This window comes from Mus musculus, chromosome 5, assembly GCF_000001635.26.
Source record: "Mus musculus strain C57BL/6J chromosome 5, GRCm38.p6 C57BL/6J".
In the NCBI taxonomy this organism is placed as follows: Eukaryota; Metazoa; Chordata; class Mammalia; order Rodentia; family Muridae; genus Mus; species Mus musculus.
Genome location: NC_000071.6, coordinates 142,499,976 through 142,516,763, shown reverse-complemented (window position 1 = coordinate 142,516,763; position 16,788 = coordinate 142,499,976). Strand labels below are relative to the sequence as shown.

General features: G+C 50.8%; 1 protein-coding gene and 1 long non-coding RNA gene across 18 annotated transcripts in view; one reads left to right on the top strand and one right to left on the bottom strand.

Annotated features, from left to right (window-relative positions):
* Positions 1-16,788, top strand: part of Radil (Ras association and DIL domains) — a 67,304-nt gene that overhangs the window by 34,335 nt on the left and 16,181 nt on the right. For 9 of the 16 annotated variants that reach the window (XR_377158.4, XR_377156.4, XR_003955637.1 and 6 more), the window contains exons 3-5: positions 8,447-8,694; positions 9,676-10,305; positions 12,814-12,851. Coding sequence is in view for 10 of the 16 variants with exons in the window: in XM_006504685.4 (XP_006504748.1) it covers positions 8,447-8,694; positions 9,676-10,305; positions 12,814-12,851 (916 nt within the window). In the remaining 6 variants the exon portion in view is untranslated. Of the gene's footprint in view, positions 1-6,496; positions 6,694-6,773; positions 6,976-7,032; positions 7,262-8,446; positions 8,695-9,675; positions 10,306-12,813; positions 12,852-16,788 lie in introns of those variants that run through there. The other 7 variants (XM_030254447.1, XM_030254444.1, XM_030254445.1 and 4 more) reach the window with 6 other exon arrangements.
* Positions 2,987-15,993, bottom strand: Gm38732. 2 transcript variants are annotated; one of them, XR_003955823.1, is made up of 3 exons: positions 14,024-15,993; positions 4,249-4,501; positions 2,987-3,589 (listed from the first exon to the last, which is right to left on the bottom strand). It is a non-coding gene; the product is annotated as a predicted gene, 38732 (long non-coding RNA). The 2 variants fall into 2 exon arrangements; XR_868662.2 differs by lacking the exon at positions 14,024-15,993 and adding an exon at positions 7,073-7,159.

The following is a 16,788-nucleotide window of genomic DNA, read 5'->3' as shown; positions in this document are numbered from 1 at the left end:
GGATACAAGCACCTTCTGCCTTGGCCAGAGTTTTACATTGCTTTCTGGAAACTGAACTCAGGTCCCCAGCCCCAAGGCCATCCTTGAAAATGACAGTGTTGTCTTGTCACCTTTTGAGTGCTAGAACTTTGGACATGATCCAGTGACTTCCTGCCAGATGAACCATCCACACTGCCCCATCTGGTTGATCTCCCCATTCATTGTGGTCACAGTTTAAACCAATTAAAAACAAGACCTTAGGGGCTGGAGATGGAGTTTAGTTAGTAGAGGGTTTGCCTATCATGGAGGAAGCCCTGAGTCAGATCTCCAGCCCCACGTCAGCTGGCATGGTGGCAAAAGCCTGTATCCCAGCACTTGGAAGAGAGAGGCAGGAGGATAAGGCTTCAAGATCATTCCCATACACAATGAGGTCAAGGTCATTGTTCTACCAAGTGAGACTCTGTCTCAAAAAGCGGGGGTGGGTGGGGGTGGGTGGGTGGAGGCAGGAGGGTCTTGAGTTTAGGTCAGCCTGGGCTAGAGAGTGAGACTCTGTCTCAAAATAAGCATGTCAGGGCTTTTGTTTGTATTTAATACTTTGTATACTGAAGCTTAGGATATGCCAAGTGTGGTGGTTTGAATAAAACAGCCCCCATATGTTCATGTGCTTAAATGTTTGGTTCCCAGTTGGTGGAGTGTTTGAGAAGTACGGGAAGTTTGGGAGGGGTGGCCTTGTTGGAGGAGGTGTGCATGGAGTAGGCTTTGAGGTTTCAAAAGTTCACACCAAGGCCCGTCTTCCTTTCTCTGCCTCATGCCTGCACATCAGGGTGTGAGCTTTCAGCTACTGCTCCAGCACCAGGCATCCTCAGAAGTGGAAGCAGCCCTCAGTTAGACGCTTTTCACATTGCCTTGGCCATGGTGTCTTCACAGCGGTAAAACCGTACCTGAGACTCCAAGACGGATTTCTCTCATCTGAACTTTAATTTTGTGGTAATTGATGATGACCATTTTGGCCTCTGCTTTTTCTTAGCACTTGTCACCAAGAAGATCCTAATTAATTAATTAATTAATTAATGGCAACAGAGTAGCCTCAGACTCATGGTATTCCTTCTGCTTCAGCCTTCCAAGTGCTGGGATTACAGGCATGAGTTACACCAGGCCTGGCAAATTACTTGTTAGTAATTCAGTGTTTTTTCTCTCTCTGATGTTCAGATACATTATTCTCTTTGTTTTAGATTGTGTGTGTGTGTGTGTGTGTGTGTGTGTGTGTGTGTGTGTCTGGCCTGATGTGCATGGTATCAGGTGCCAACAACTGTTTTGTTTTTAAAATAGGGTCTCACAGTGGCCTGGAATTTGCTAGCTAAGCTAGGCTAGGCCGGCCAGCAAGTGGCAGAGACCCTCCTGACCTCGCCGCCCCCCCCCCCCTGCTCCCCTAGAATGAATCACCATTCATTGCTTTCTTTGGTGTTTGTTTGGTTTGGTTTTTGTTTTGTTTTGAGACAGGTCTCACTATGTAGCACTGTTTGCCCTGTAGACCAGGCTGACCTTGAACTCACAGAGCTCTGGCTTCCTTTGCCTCCTGAATGCTGGGATTAAAAGTGTGTGCCACTATACCTGGCTTGGTTTTGTTGTTGTTGTTGTTTTCTTTTTTGCCTTTTCCCATGAGTTCTGGGGCTTGAATTCAAGTCCTGGTGCAGCACAAGGGCTGTACCCACTGAGCCATCTCCCCAGCCTCGGTGGTCTTTGTTGTAACCTTCACTTTATTTCCCATTTCTCAGCTGACTAATGATGTCGACCAGTCTTTAATGTACTTCAGTTTCTTACACCTTAAGAAATGGGACTGATGGGGGTGTGAGGGGAGAGGTGCAGAGACATAACTCAGTGGTTAGCGCATCAGCTGCTCTTCCAGATGACCTGGGTTCAGTTCCTAGCTCCCACAAGGAGCCATAACCATCTGTTACTCCAGCCCCAGGGGATCTCATACCTTCTTCTCTGCCTTCTTCTGACTCTGCAGCCACCAGGCATGCATCTGGTGCTTGTAAATGCATGCACTTTAAAACACACACACATGCAGAATAAAAACAAAAAAGAAAGAAAGAAAGAAAGAAAGAAAGAAAGAAAGAAAGAAAGAAAGAAAGAGAGAGAGAAAGAAAGAAAGACCGGTGGGGACTGTTGAAATGGCTCAGTGGTCAAGAGTACCTGTCACTCTTGCAGAGGGCCTGAGTTCAGCTCTCAGCATCCACAGGTGGCTTGCAGTCTTCTATAACTTCAGCTTAAGGGGATACAATGATGTCTTCTGACCTCTAGGTCAGAAAACCTATGTTCTACCAGGCTTACATGTGGAGCACAGACATTCATGCAGGCAAAACACTCATATGCACTAAGTAAATAAATCTTTAATCAAAGAAAGAGGGGTTGTAGAGAGATGGCTCAACCATAAAAAGTGTTTGCTGCTGTGCTAGAAGACTCAGCACTTTATAGCTCTGAGCCATAAAGCCATCTTTCTAGCTCCACAGCGTACCTTTTCTGTACAGGTTTCCCCTAATGAGTTCTAGTCAGTCAGAGCTACATAGTGAGATGCTGTCTGGGCTGGAGGGAGACAAATTTAAAGTGGATTCATTACCTAGAGAGAGGCTGACCACGGTTTGAGGAGGTTCTTATCACTTACTCCTAAGTAGGTCTTTAAAAAAAAAGCTAGAGGTTTTACTTTGAGGCAGCGTGTTGCTCTCAAGCTGCTGTGAGCTCCCACAGCTGAGGCTGACCTTGAACTTCTGAGCCCCTTGCTTCTACCTGCTCAGTGCTGGGGATGGAACCCAGAGCTTCCTGCATGCTAGCCACATCCCTGGGTCACTCAAAGTCTCATTGTGAAGATGAGGTTGGCCTTGAACTCACAGAAACCCATCTGCTTTTGTCCCTTAAGTTATGGGAGGGATTAAAGATGTGTGTCACCACACCTGATTTTTCACTTTTTTTTTTTTTTTTTTAAAGAAAAGAGTCTTGCTATGTAGCCCAGGCTGACCATGAACTCACAGCCTTCCTGCCTCAGCCTCCTGAGTGCTTGGGTTGCAAGCATGCACTGCCACTCGTGGCTGGAAAGAGTTTGGTGTTGGCTTTGAATGCTGTTTCTGTATCAGGCGCCGTTAGCTTGAGTGATAGAGCTCAAGTAAGGGTACTCCATCGTCAAGGAGACTCCTCATAGATGAGTCAGACCCAAGGACCATCGCAGCTGTGGCTTACTCAAGTGTGTCTATAGTTGGTGCAAACAACCCCCTCCTCATGTTAGAAACCCCATCCCTTCCCACCCCACCCCACAGGAACGAGGCACCACACATCAGCCTCATCTGAGTCCAGGGTGTTGGGCAGGGAACATTGAAGTACTTCCTGGTTGTACTGTTTCTAACCATAGAGCCAGGGAAGGGTGAACAAACAGGACCAGGGGGGAGAGCCCCACAGACTGACTGAACGATGGAAGCAAGTGACGTTCAGGAAGAGCTGTGTTGTGCTTTCCAGGGCCTTCTGAAGCCAGAGCTGACCCATGATGGCAGCTCTGATGACAGTGACCAGCTCTTGTCAGTGATGTCCTGCCCCTGCTCCACACATTAGCAGCTGCTTTCTGTGGAGAGGGAGAAGACCAGCCATGGAAAAGAAGGCCCATAGGCGGCCAGGTTAGCATCTTGGAATCATCTCTTGGAAGGACTCTGGTCCCCACATTGCTGTCCCCAGCTGTACTTGGCACCCTGAGTTCCAGTGCTAAAGACATTGTTTCCTCCTAGTCCCAGCTGCCTGCCCAGCTGTTTCCTCTGGGAGATGTCCCCTGGACACGTGTACTCACACACACACACACACACACACACACACACACACACACACATACACACACACGCTTGTGGGACACTGGCTTGTATTCATCTGAGAAGCTGTGGATTAGCAAAGCCAGGTCGGGGTCTCTGAGTGCCCTGAAGGGACACACCAAGAACTCGAGTGTCTGTCAGCTGGACGGTGGAAGTGTCTGTGGACAGCACAGGACCCTGAGCATGAACTTGAGGGAGTGGGCTTTTCTTTGTGTGAGCTAAGAGTCTCATGTGGTCATGCCTGGCCTGGAACACTCTGTAGACCAGGCTAACCTTGAACCCACAGAGATCTGCTTGCCCTCTGCCTCCTGAGTGCTGGGATTTCAGCTACCATAGCCAGCTGAAAAATAGTCTTTACATTTCTTTGTTTGTTTGTTCTCTGTTTGTGTGTGTTTGTGTGTGTTCCCACTCATGCACATACCTTGGCATACATGTCGAGGTCAAAGGACAACATGTGGGAATGGCTTCTCCCATTCCACTTCATGGTTCCTGGGGATCACACTCAGATTGTCAGGCTTGGGGACAGCTGTCTTTGGTCAGACATGGCAGTGGCTGATACACGGGTGTTGCTGAGATCTTCTGAGTCAGAGCTTCTGATTGCAAGGGACCCAGCCACAGCAGAGTGGGAGGTGCGATGTTCCTCCAGGAGACGAGAGCCTTGGCTGGGACCATCCCTGCAGCAGGGGAAGGGAAGAGGGGGCTGTCCTTTTCCATCCTCACTCTCACATGGCAAGGCCTGACATCTTTACATGCAGTGAATAGTTTTCCATCTAAAACTGCCATGTTCTGAAAGGCTTTGAGCCACCTCTTGCCAGCTGACTTGTCTAAAGTGGATGTGGGAAATGGGGCTTCATCTAAGGTTCCCCTCACATTGGCAAAGTCCCTGGTTGAGTATAGGGGGCACCTGAAGTGACCTTGTTTTTGACCAAGACAGCTGCGTATGACCCTCAGACATATGCCCATTTGACTGCCAACTCCCCGAGCTCCTCCTAGGTCATGTGACATCAGGTCTGAGCCCCTCAGCAGCTGCAGGGTATGTCCAGCCATGATGCTGGACTGTGTCCTCCACAGCTTCAGGATTGACTTACGAGAGGTGCTAGCCTGCTGGCCTCTGCTGGCCTTCAGTCCAGAGGCCACATGGGAGGTCATTGGTCAGGGGTGGACTTGAGTTGATATATAGGTGATGACGTTCATGTATTGGTGCTGTGACCACTGCTCTGTTTCTAAGAATTCAGGGACTGGAAGGTCCTCAAAACTGGTCTCCCTGACCCTCGGAGTGGTTTGGGCCCTTGCTCTCTGTGGCCTTATCTTGAGGAGGGGACATATCAGAAAGTCCCATGCAAGCGAGGTGCTTCAAAGCAGTCAGAATTCTATGATGTCTGCTTGAAGAAAAGCTTTTAAGAGTGAAGAAAAGCAACCAGGCATGGTGCACAGGCCTGTAATACCAGTCTTCAGGAGACTAAGGCAGGAGAACTAAGAGTTCCAGGCTGGCCTGGAAGGAAGACCCTGTCTCAGAAAACCAAAAACTAAAAAGAAAAACCTATGTTTAACTGACTCCTGGGTACCTGCCTCCCAGAGGTGCCATGTTTGTTTAGAATTCCTAAAGATAAATAAAGCCAGGCATAGTGGTATGGATGTGCAATCCCAGTACTGCGGAGGCAGTCAGGAGGATTTTGTAACTGTCCTCAGAACAAAACAAGACGGGGGCTGAGGAGCCAATCCAGTCAGTAAAGTGCTTGCCTTCCAAGCACAGGGACCTAAGTTTGATCCTCAGAGCCCCCTCCCCTTTAAAAAAAAAAGCCAGGTGGCATACACCTGTCACCCCAGTGCTGGGAAGGCAGGGACAGGAGGATCCCTGGGATTTCCTAGCCAAACTGCCTAGCCTATTTGGCAAGTGAGAGACTCTTCAAAAAACTCTGTATGGCCAGTGAGGTGGCCTTGCTGCCGAGCCTGATGGCCTGAGTTGGATCTCTGGGACCCACACGAAGGAGAGAACTTGCTTCACAGAATCAGACCCTTGTTCTCCATGTTCCTGCTCACTGCACATGCACACACACATAAACATCGCCCTACTACAATGCATAAGTAAATAAATAAAGATATGACTCGTGGGGCTGGAGAGATGGCTCAGTGGTTAAGAGCGCTGACTGCTCTTCTGAAGGTTGTGAGTTCAAATCCCAGCAATCACATGATGGCTCATAACCATCCGTAATGAGATCTGATGCCCTCTTCTGGGGTGTCTGAAGATGGCTTCAGTGTGCTTACATATAATTAATAAATGTTTTTAAAAAAAGATATGACTCGTATCACATGTCGTCCACAAGACTTCATATTAAACCCAGCATGTCCATCACAGCATTCATTTCCCTCCCACCTGTGAGCTCAGCCATGCTGTGAGTCCATTCACTGAGGCCTTTTCTGTGTGCGCTTCTCCACAAACCAGGGGCATCACAGGACTTGTAAACTTAAGCCTGTGGTATTGGGCCACATGTCTCTCCTGCTAGCGGCTCTTCCTGCTGTATCTGCAGTATCATCTGCAGTGTCTGCAACTGAGCCGGAGCCCCTCTTTGGGCAGGCTGATGCAAGTTGTATGCCCCTCATAGCAAGTGACAGAGGAGGAGGGAGGGAGGCGTGAGATTACTGTTGGCCCTGTGCACACGTGGCTTGGCTGGTGTCCGTCGTGTAAGCTGCTGCTGTGGCTACTACACAGCCTTTCCTATTCAGTGTGCTTACTGGTGACACTGCATACATATCCAACCACTGCTACTCAGAGCAAAAGCCTGGACAGCGAGCCTAGCCAGAACCAAGGAACGGGACCTGGTGGGAGGAGAGAAGCCCCTGCATTGGCATCAATGGTGACAACCAGGTTAGACAGGCCTGGACTAGGAAGGGGGCGCATCTGACAGGATAAAGCTGTCGTTTCTCAAAGCGAAAGGATTTCAGTCAACTATGGCCTGACATAGAACCTTGGGGCCTTCTGGGAGCCCTGGGAAACAAAAGAGGAGGGGCCCCTTCAGCTGTGCTGCTTTCTGCAATGCCAGAACTTCTGGGATATCCCCAGGGAATCCCTCCTCTCCACCACCCAGCCCTGGATTTGGAGAAGAATTTGTAGGAGAGCATCATTTTGTACCGTGTTTTCGTCTTTCAGGTCTGGCCCCGTGGTTGTTCAATGAGGCCAAGCTGAGGAGCTGGCATTCTTTACAGATTGGGGGCAGGGCAGGGCAAGGCAGGGCAGAGTGCCTTACCTGCTGGGCACCTCTCTCTTGCTGTGCTGGCCAGATGGGCTCTGCAGCAGGCAGAGCAGCCTCATAGCCTGGCACTGCGGCTGGCCAGCCCCCATCCTGCAGCCCCGGCCCCCCACGGGCTGCAGATGCGCAGGCAGCCTTGTGCACGGAAGGGCAGAGCTTAGAGCTCAGCCACCAGCTCCCGGTAAGGTGCGCATAGCAGCCATTCCTGGCCTCCCTCTGGCTTTTGTCTAGTTCCGTTTGTAATGGCTGGAAGAAAGGATGCTACAGACAGAGACAAAGCTGCATGGCGGGGACTCAGCAGAGGGCTCAGGGAAGAAAGCTCCAGGGTCAGCTGGGAGCATTGGATTGGGTCCCCAGGGCTCCCTCCATCCTGCTGGGAGCTTTCCCAGCAGTGGTACTTTAGAGAACATTTCCTGTGTTTGAAAGCATGAGGGCTTTAAAGTGTCTGTCTCATGGAGTGTAGTGCTATTCTCCAGCAGCATGTGACTGTCTGTGTGTGGGGGGCTGGGAGCACATATTCTTGTGTTGATGTTTCTGTACCTGTGTGTTGTACATAGGAGTGTGAAATGCAGAATGTATGTGCATGTGTGCTTGTGGCTGCATGAGTATATATGTTTTATTGTGTTTGTGTGTTACATTTATGCATATATGTGTTTGTGTGTGCATGTATACTTGTGTACATTTTTACATGGACTTCTATTTGTATGTGGTTTTACACATTTGTATATTTCAGTGCATATACATTTATGTGCACTTGTGCCTAAATGTGTATTCATGTGTGTGTGTGTGTGTGTGTATATGTGTCTACTCAAGGTCCATGATGGCTGCTGGAAAGTCAGCCATGCTGTGGCTGAAGCAGACCAGCAGGTCGGCTTGACCAGTTCTGCCTTGTGAAGTTACTGGCTGGCTTTATCACTTCTAGCTAGAATACCCTACCCACAGTGAGTTTACTCTGACATACCTGGGCTTGGAAGGACAGGGCAGGTGGGTCAGGGGCAGGGCTCTGTGCTGACATGATGATCAGATCTGAGCAAGGCTGTGACAGGGACATGTTTTATAGGTTTGGTGATGGTATCCATGGTGCAGGCTAAGGTATAGGATGGTTGCCTCTGAGCCACAAGGAATGGACATTTGGGCTCCTGCTTTGTAACTGCCTGTTGGGGCCGGGCTTTGGGAGCTCTCTCACCATCTGGGCAGTACCCAAACTTTCAAAGGACATAGACATCGGCCAGAGGTCTTAGGCCTCCTCCAGACCTTTTCCGACAGAATAATGACAGGTGTCTAAGTGACTCAGTGAGACTCAAAGTTTGGCAGTCTGAGAAGTAGGTGATGAGATCTCTGACCACTTTCCTTCACTCATTCTGTTTCCAGGGATAAACGCCCAAGCCCGGAGGCTACAGCGTATCCGTGCCAAGGGAACCCCAGCCCTCACCTCTGAAGCTGCTCAAAGCTCCCCACCGACCAGGCTGCGCCGTACAGTCAGCGAGACCAGCCTAAGCCCAGCACCATCGCTACCTGAGGCTGCTCAGAGGCCTGAGGAGCCCGTCCCTGAGGCCATGCGTTACTCGCTGTACCAGTGCCCGCACCTGCTGCTGTTGCAGGGCTACAGCCAGCAGCACGTAAGCCACCCCAGTCCCCAGCACTGCTGCCCCTTACCAGTAGCCCAGGCCTCATCCTTCCTCCAACAGAGGCAGCTGTGGGATCTCCTCTAAGGCTGGGAGGATGCTGTGGAGGTGGGAGGTGGGGCACAAGGTTGCTGCTACCTGTGTCCTCTGTCCAGGCACCAAACCAGGGCTGTCACTGACCTTAGCCCTCATTGGATCTTGGAGCCAGACCACTTCTCAGCTTGTATCTCAGGTCTTTGAAGTAGGTGTGTATGTGTGTGTGTGTGTGTGTGTGTGTGTGTGTGTGTGTGTGTGTTGTATGAGACCAGGTGACATTGGGAACTAATTGTGACTTGGTAGCTGTGTTGTCTGAGCTCCTCTCCCCTCCCTCTCCCTCTCCCTCTCTCCCATCTCCTTTTGGCAACAATGTCTTCCTATGTAGCCCAGGCTGGTATGAAACTAACCATGTCCTATGAACTCAATCCTTCTGCTTCAGCTTCCTTCCCAAGTGTAGGCATGATTGGCCTGTCCCAGTAGACTCGGTTCCCAGAGCCACTCCCTACTTCTTTATTTGGGTCCCAAGGAGCCAGCCCTTGGTGACAGCCTACTGTCATTTGTCTTTGTCTTTGCCCATTCCTGCTCTGGTCTCTGGGCCTATCACAGCATCCATCAGGGCTCCTGGGCTCAGTCTCAAGAGAAGCCCCATGCTGAGCTGAGACCTGAGGAGCAGGGCCAGCTCTGCTTCCTGGGGAGACTTGAGGGAGTCTGGCAGCCCTTAGCTCGTGGCTGTTGGACCCTCGCCCCTTGATAGGTCGCTTCTGTGTAAGGAAGCTGCATCCTCTGGGTCAGGCTGAAATAGCCAGGGGAGGGTTACCAAGGTCAAGGGTTACTGGTGACTTTAGGGTGTGTAGCCAGCTGCAGGAACAGGGACACTGCTATGCTGGTGCTGGCATGACCAGTGTCATACTTGTTCTAAATTGCCTGTCTGCTCTTTAGGACAGCCTGGTGTACGTGCTCAGCAAGGAACGGCACACAGTGGGCCAGCGCACACCGTCTAGCAAACCCAGCATCAGCTTGTCTGCCCCAGACATCCTGCCCCTGCACTGTACCATTCGCCGCCATCAGTCCCCAGAGGGTGGCCCGGCAGGGACCAGGCTAGTGCTGGAGCCCATCACAGGGGCTTCGGTGTCAGTCAACTTCTCAGAAGTGGGAAGGAACCCTGTGGTGCTACAACATGGCGACCTGCTCTCCCTGGGTCTCTATTACCTGCTGCTGTTCAAGGACCCTGGGCAGGCACAGCCACTGCCTGCTTGTGCCCTCGCCCGTCTTGGGGCGGCACCACAGAGCTGTAGAATGTGTGGTGCGGTGCTCAGAGCCCGTGGGGCCCCTTCCTTGCCTGCTGCTGTGGTCCGGCGGCGGTCACTGCTCCTGGAGTTTGAGCCCGATGTGGAGGACACACTGCTGCAGAGGATCATGACACTGATTGAGCCTGGGGGTGACGACCACAAGCTGACACCTGCCTTCCTCCTCTGCCTCTGCATCCAGCACTCCGCCATGCACTTCCAGCCGGGTACCTTCAGGCATCTCCTGCTCAAGATCTCCAAAAGGGTCCGAGACACTGTCTGGGTGCGTGAGTATGATGGCTGGTGTCTTTACCAGGTGTTACTAGATGACTGGGCTCTGCCTGCTACTACTGTGATGTCCCCACAATGATGTCAGACTGAGGAAAGGGCTGGCTTCTCCACATATACCTCTCTACCCAGCAGGCCACCAGGTTGGGGCACTGCAGGCCTCAGTGTAGCATTTAGCCTTCAGAGTGAGTCTGAGCCTGCTAGACCACTGCCAACGGGCTCAATGCCCTGTGGTTTCTACCAGGTCAGTTTGGTGGAGGATGCAGGACAGTCAGCTGTCAGCTGTTGGCACACTCCCTCCATATCAGAGCTTCTCAGCCTGGGTCAGTAGACTTGTAGGGTAAAGTGGGGGGCATGCAGAATTCCTCATTATGGTGCTAGTCCCCTATATCTCATGGGATACTTAGCAGTGTCCATGGCCTCACCCACTGCAGGCTGTCCCCTCCCGGAAAACACACATACACACACTCACACACTCACACACACACACACACACACACACACACACACACACACACACAATCTTCCAGCAAAAACTCAGCAGTGCCACCTGTTGGGCAGGGCAAACAAAAGCATTGAAACAGGCTGCCTGGGACTCAAGGTCTCAGCTGCCTTGCTGACTCCTGTCTTGAAGGTGACCTGACTCCTGAGGACCAAAAGGGTCTCTGTTGCTCAGAGCTGTTAGAGACCCCCAAGTATCCTGACTTTGCTCATCACCATCTCTATAATCGCAGGATTCAGGGCCAGAGAGGAGTGGATCCCAGGGTCTGATCAGTCTCAGTGAAACAGAGCTCTGGCCTTCGTGAGAGGCCCTGTCTCTATGTAAATGAGTAAATAAGGGGGAGAGAGAGAGAGAGAGAGAGAGAGAGAGAGAGAGAGAGAGAGAGAGAGAGAGAGAGAGAGGAAGGAATGAACAAGCATGCTGGTTGTTGAGTGGAATGGGAACTGTGTCATTTCTGTCATAGGGTGTGTGTGGGTTGTTCCACAGAAATGAGAAGACACCTGAGTTGGTGGAAAAGGCTTTTGAGAGTAGAAAGCCTAGCTGCGAGGGAACAGCAGAGCTCAGGTGTCTGTGACCTCTTGCCATGTTTTTCATGCTGATGGAATGATGTGTATTCACGAGTGGGTTCTGTCCTTGCCTTTAATGTGTGTGCGCGCGTGCGCGTGTGTATGTGTGTTGTGTGTGTGTGTGTGTGTGTATGGTGGCCTGTCCCATGGCTTGTGTGGAAGTCAGAGGACAACCTATAGAATCAGTTCTTTCTTTTCACCTTTCTGTTTATTTCGTTAAATCTGACACCTTTTCAATGATATTAGTTAGGGAAAATTAAAAATTTATGAAACCACTAACTAGGGGGTATAATTTTGCTACAAGAGGAATTCCTCTCATCTAAGATGGAAAGTATAGGCCTTTTATGTATTGTAGTCTTTAGAGCTCGGTGCTCTCGGGTTGGAGAGATAGCTCAGTGCTTCTGAGCACTTGCTCCTCATGTAGAGGACTCACATCAGAAAGCTCACGACTTCCTGGGACTCCAGTTTCTGGAGGTCTGATGACCTCTTCTAAGTCTCCTAGGGGCACACATGTGGTGCACATACAGATAAGCAGACGCACACACAGAGACCTAAAAATAAATAAAGATTTAAAAAGGAAGTAGGTCTAGGCATAGTGGCACACACCTTTAATCCTGGCTTTGAGAGGCAGAGGCAGGCAGATCTTCGTGATTTCAAGGCCAGCCTGGTCTACATAGTGAGTTCTATCACAGCCAGGGTTACATAGAAAGTCCCAGTCTCAAAAACAAAACAAAACCAAAAATGCCCACCACCACCCCCTCCCCCAAAAAAAGAAGCAGAAGAAAAGGGATAAGGATCCTTACTCTAGAGAACCAGGCCTGCTCAGAAGGTTGGTTGGTTGTTTTAATTATTTTTGTTTGCATATTTGTTTGTCTGAGACAGGGTCTCACAGCCCAGGCTGGCCCCCATCTCCCAAGTGGCAGTGCTGGGCTGGCAGATATGTTTCTCTGCCGGCTGCTGGCTTTGGTAATGTCTTCAGTGCTAGAAGAAGCAGAAGTCATAATGTGCCCACACACACAAACCATCCCTGCCAGATTTGAGGGCGCTGTAGAGAAGGAAGTCCCCACTAGTAGTAGGTCTGACTGCCATAGCTCAGAATAGTGGTGCAGGCATCCCTTTAACACTGAATAAACTCGAAAAGACAGTTCAGGGTGTAGTGGCTCCCCTTGTCCCTTGAGGCAGCCTTCAACCCCTGTGGTTGCCACAGTCAGGGCACAGCAGTGAGGGTACATGCTGCCTGCAGCCATGAGATCCTTGCAGCAGCACCCCACCGCTCTGTCACCAGTGGGTTCCAGGGATAGGACTTAGGGAGCGTGTGGCAAGTCTGTCTCCCGCTGACCTGTCGGTCCCGCAGGCCTGGGGTGCTGTGCTTGAGTATGTCCTGCTGCTAGTCTCTTCCTCACATTCGCTTTCATTTTACTTTTTTCCTTTCTAGGAGAAGACCAAAGAACTAGCGGAAAAGCAGGCACAACTGTAAGTGTGACCTAGTTACTATCCCTCCCTTAACATCAAGTTCCCTGCAGCCTCCCTGGGCTTGGCTCCAGATCCATCCCTCTTTCCCAACCACCCTGGGAAGCTGTAATGGGAAATTTCCTAGGTAGGCCTGGTGGTGCTGTTTAGGAGGCTGAGGCAGGAGGATTGCAAGTTCAAGGTTTGCCTGTTCTAGATAGTGACTACATGGCCAGCCTGGGCAGCTAATGCAGACCCTGTCCCAAATAGGAAGTAAAAAATCTCACAGAGCTCTGACCTAGACTCTCCCATTGAGGGGTTGTGGAGTGTGGGTAAGCTGTAGACCTCCTGCTTAGGATCTCACAGTGAGGTGAAGGAGTGGCTTAGCATAGATCACTTGCCTAGCACCCGGGAGGACCCAGGTTCAATCGTCAGTACTAAATCAACAGCAGACACTCCACAAAAGGCTCACCAGCTGCTCAGTGGTAGACTAATTACCTAGCATGTGCAACACATACACACACACACACACACACACACACACACACACACACACACACACACTGCATTCCCCAGAGCATCTTTAACACAGAGAGGAAAGATTTGTTTCTGAGTGGCCCCACACCTTACTTTCCTGGTCAATGCACCCTAGCCCAGCTTCCATGGAAAGTACACTGGCAGGGTTTGTGGGCCACCCTGGATTACATATCATCAGATTGGCTGACACTGAGGCCCAGAGCATGTGTCCTCCCAGATCGGAAGCCTTCATGAGAGGCCTCTTGGTGGGACTTGTCAGGGCAGCAGTGGCATATCTGTAGGATATATACTAGGAGGGAGTCAGTAAACTGCAGCCTTGGCTCTTCCAGCATGCTAGTACTAAAAAGGAAGCTTAGAAAATCGGGCCCAGGGCTGGGTGTGGCTCAGTGGGTAGAGCGCTTGCCTGGCATGCAGGAAGCCCTGGGTTCCATCCCCAGCCCACATAAACCAGGTGTGGAGAGACAGGCCTGTAATCCCAACACTCAGACGTGTGTGTGTGTGTGTGTGTGTGTGTGTGTGTGTGTGTGTGTGTGTGTGAAGTTCAAGGTCATCCTTGGTGACATAGTGAATTTGAGGCAAGCCTGGGATACATGAGACCCTGAGACCCTGTATTTTTAAAACAAAACCAAAAAAAAAAAAAAAAAAATCCCAGACAGTACCTGTGACTCGTGCGGGTGTTTTCATACTATCCGAGTAGCCAGAGAAGCCATGCTGGCCTGGTAAGGCTGAGGCTGAGTTGAAGTTGGTCTCTGAGCTAGGGAGTGGACTGGAATTGTGAGACCAAGGGCTCCACCTACTGGTCACATGTCCCTACCACAGACTCAGCAGCATGCTGTTGCTTACAGGTGCCTCAGGGTTGTGCAGTAACCTCCTTTTTGTACAATAGAATCAAAAGACACAGAGGTCAGGACAAAGGGCTGGGCTCCTGCCATCCTCAATCCCCATCAATGGACTTGAGCTCAGGCCACCTCCCATGCTTGCCAGTGTTATAAGCCAGTGGGAGTCTGGACCCCTGGAGTCCGCAGCTTCATGAAGAGACCTAACAGGTCTATGCAGACTAGCCAGAGGCAGCAGTGATGCCAAAGGGCTATTGACCACATGGCAGATCTCAGAAGAGTTGCAAAGGTATTGGTCCTGTTCCCACAGTGGAGATGCAGGGTTGTGTCTCCTGCTTCCCTGCGGACAGGAAGAGCCAAGGCTTTCCCTTTAGCAGCTTGTCCCTGCTGTATTTCCAGAACTCTCAGGGTTCCGTTCTCATCCATAATGCATGCTCATTGCTTTTTTTTTTTTCCAATTCCTTTTTCCTTTTGAAGAGAATGAATCAGTACAAGGACATAGGACAGTACAGCACACAGCAGTCAATCCCACAAACTCACATCTGGGCTCAGCCTGCCCACAGGCTGCCAGATGTTTCTCCTCTGCTCTGTGGACACGGAGGCTGCTTCCCAGATTTCCTGGCCTGGCAACCATGCACTTCCAGTCCAAGTCCTTATGCTCTGCTATGGCCAGCCAGCCTAGCCTATTCAGTGAGCCTTAGATCACTGAGAGACCCAGTCTCTAAAGCAAAACGGGCAGTGCTCTTAAGGAATAATGCCTAAAACTGCTCTCTGAACTACACAAACAGAGACACACACAGACACACACACAGATACAGAGACACATACACAGATACACATGCACAGGCACACACAGACACATAAACACAGACACACACACAGAGACACAGACACACACAGAGACACACACAGACACACACATACAGATACAGAGACACATACACACAGAGAAAAACACGCACACACAGACACACATACAGAGACACCCACACAGATACACATGCACAGGCACACACAGACACATAAACACAGACACACACAGACTCACAAACAGAGACACATACACACAGAGAAACACGCACACACACAGAGAGACACACAGACACATATATAGAGAGAGACACACAGACACACACAGATACACCCACACAGACACCATACATACACATACAAATTGACATATGTACCCCACGTCCTTCCTACACCTTCCATACATCCTACAAACCACACACATACCCACACCACACGCACACGCACGCACGCACGTGCGCGCACATACACACACACACACACACACACAGTAATAAACCTCTCACATACATCTCATGCCCCCACATCTCCCTACATGCTCCACGCCCCCACACCCCCTCAGCACTCCCACACTCCCACGTCACAGGTATCCCTCTCACCCCACCCCTCCTCAGCACACAGAGCTAGTATTTCTCTCTCTGCCTGGCCCCTCCTGCTTCCTGCCTCTCACTTTATGACTTGTTTGCTCCAGCCCCAGCCCCGCTGTTTCCCAAGGCACCTTGTGCTGTAATTTGCATTTCTAATCTGTGTTTATCTCAACTTGGCCTTGTTCTTTTCTTACCAGTGTTTGTTTTCTTTCCCCCCTAATCATTATTTCTGGTTCCCCTCCCTCAGCATGGACTGTTTTCCTCCTGCCTGATGTCATCCTGGGGTGACTTTGTGCAGCTGTGTGGTGACCCACCTCTTGGACTTGGGGTCAGAAAATGTGTCCATCTGCCTTGGTCTTTCTCTCTCTGTGTGTGTGTGTGTGTGTGTGTGTGTGTGTGTGTTGCAGGGTGCACAGTGTGTGTGTGTGTGTGTGTGTGTGTGTGTGTGTGTGTGTGTGTGTGTGTGTGTTGCAGGGTGCCAGAGGAGCCTTGTCCTGTTCTGCCCTTTCCTTTGAGGTAGCATCTCTCACTGAGCCTGTAGCTAGCTCACTGGTGCAGACTGCTGGCCAGCCAGAGAGCTCCCAGGATGCTCCTTTCTTAGAGTGACCACCATACGATGTGACGATATGATGGTATGATGGGGGTTGTGGTTGCCTAGGCTCTCTAGGCAACAAGATACATGCTGGTTTCCTTCCCATGGGAGCTGCCCTCCCCTTTGGGTTCCTGGGGAAATTGAGGAAGGCAGTGAATCTTAAAAACAATGGAGTGGGGCTCTCAAGATCAAATGACTTCTCTTCTGAGCATGTGCGGCTCTTCTGCATGCCACTGTATAAGTCACGCTGGGGTGAAGAGCCAACAAGACTCGGTGCTGTGCAGGCTAAGCACGGTGCTCAGCAGCTGACACAGGAGAGATGGGCACCAGCCAGCTTCTTCCCACCCAGGCGCAGGACAGAGAGGGCACCATTGTTTGTGGACTAAACTGAAATGGCCGGATAGAGCCTGGGACTGCAGGGGAGAGTCTGGCAGCCCTGGGACAACAGGAGAAAGACCAGACCCTCCCTCCTGACCCCCCACCCCCCATCAGCCCCATTAAGTCCCCAGATGTTCCCATGGGTGTGGACAGTTCCTTAGGAGCCCCAGGCTGTGTAGCAACATCAAATGGCAGGCATTTGTGGCTCCACAGTCTTTAAC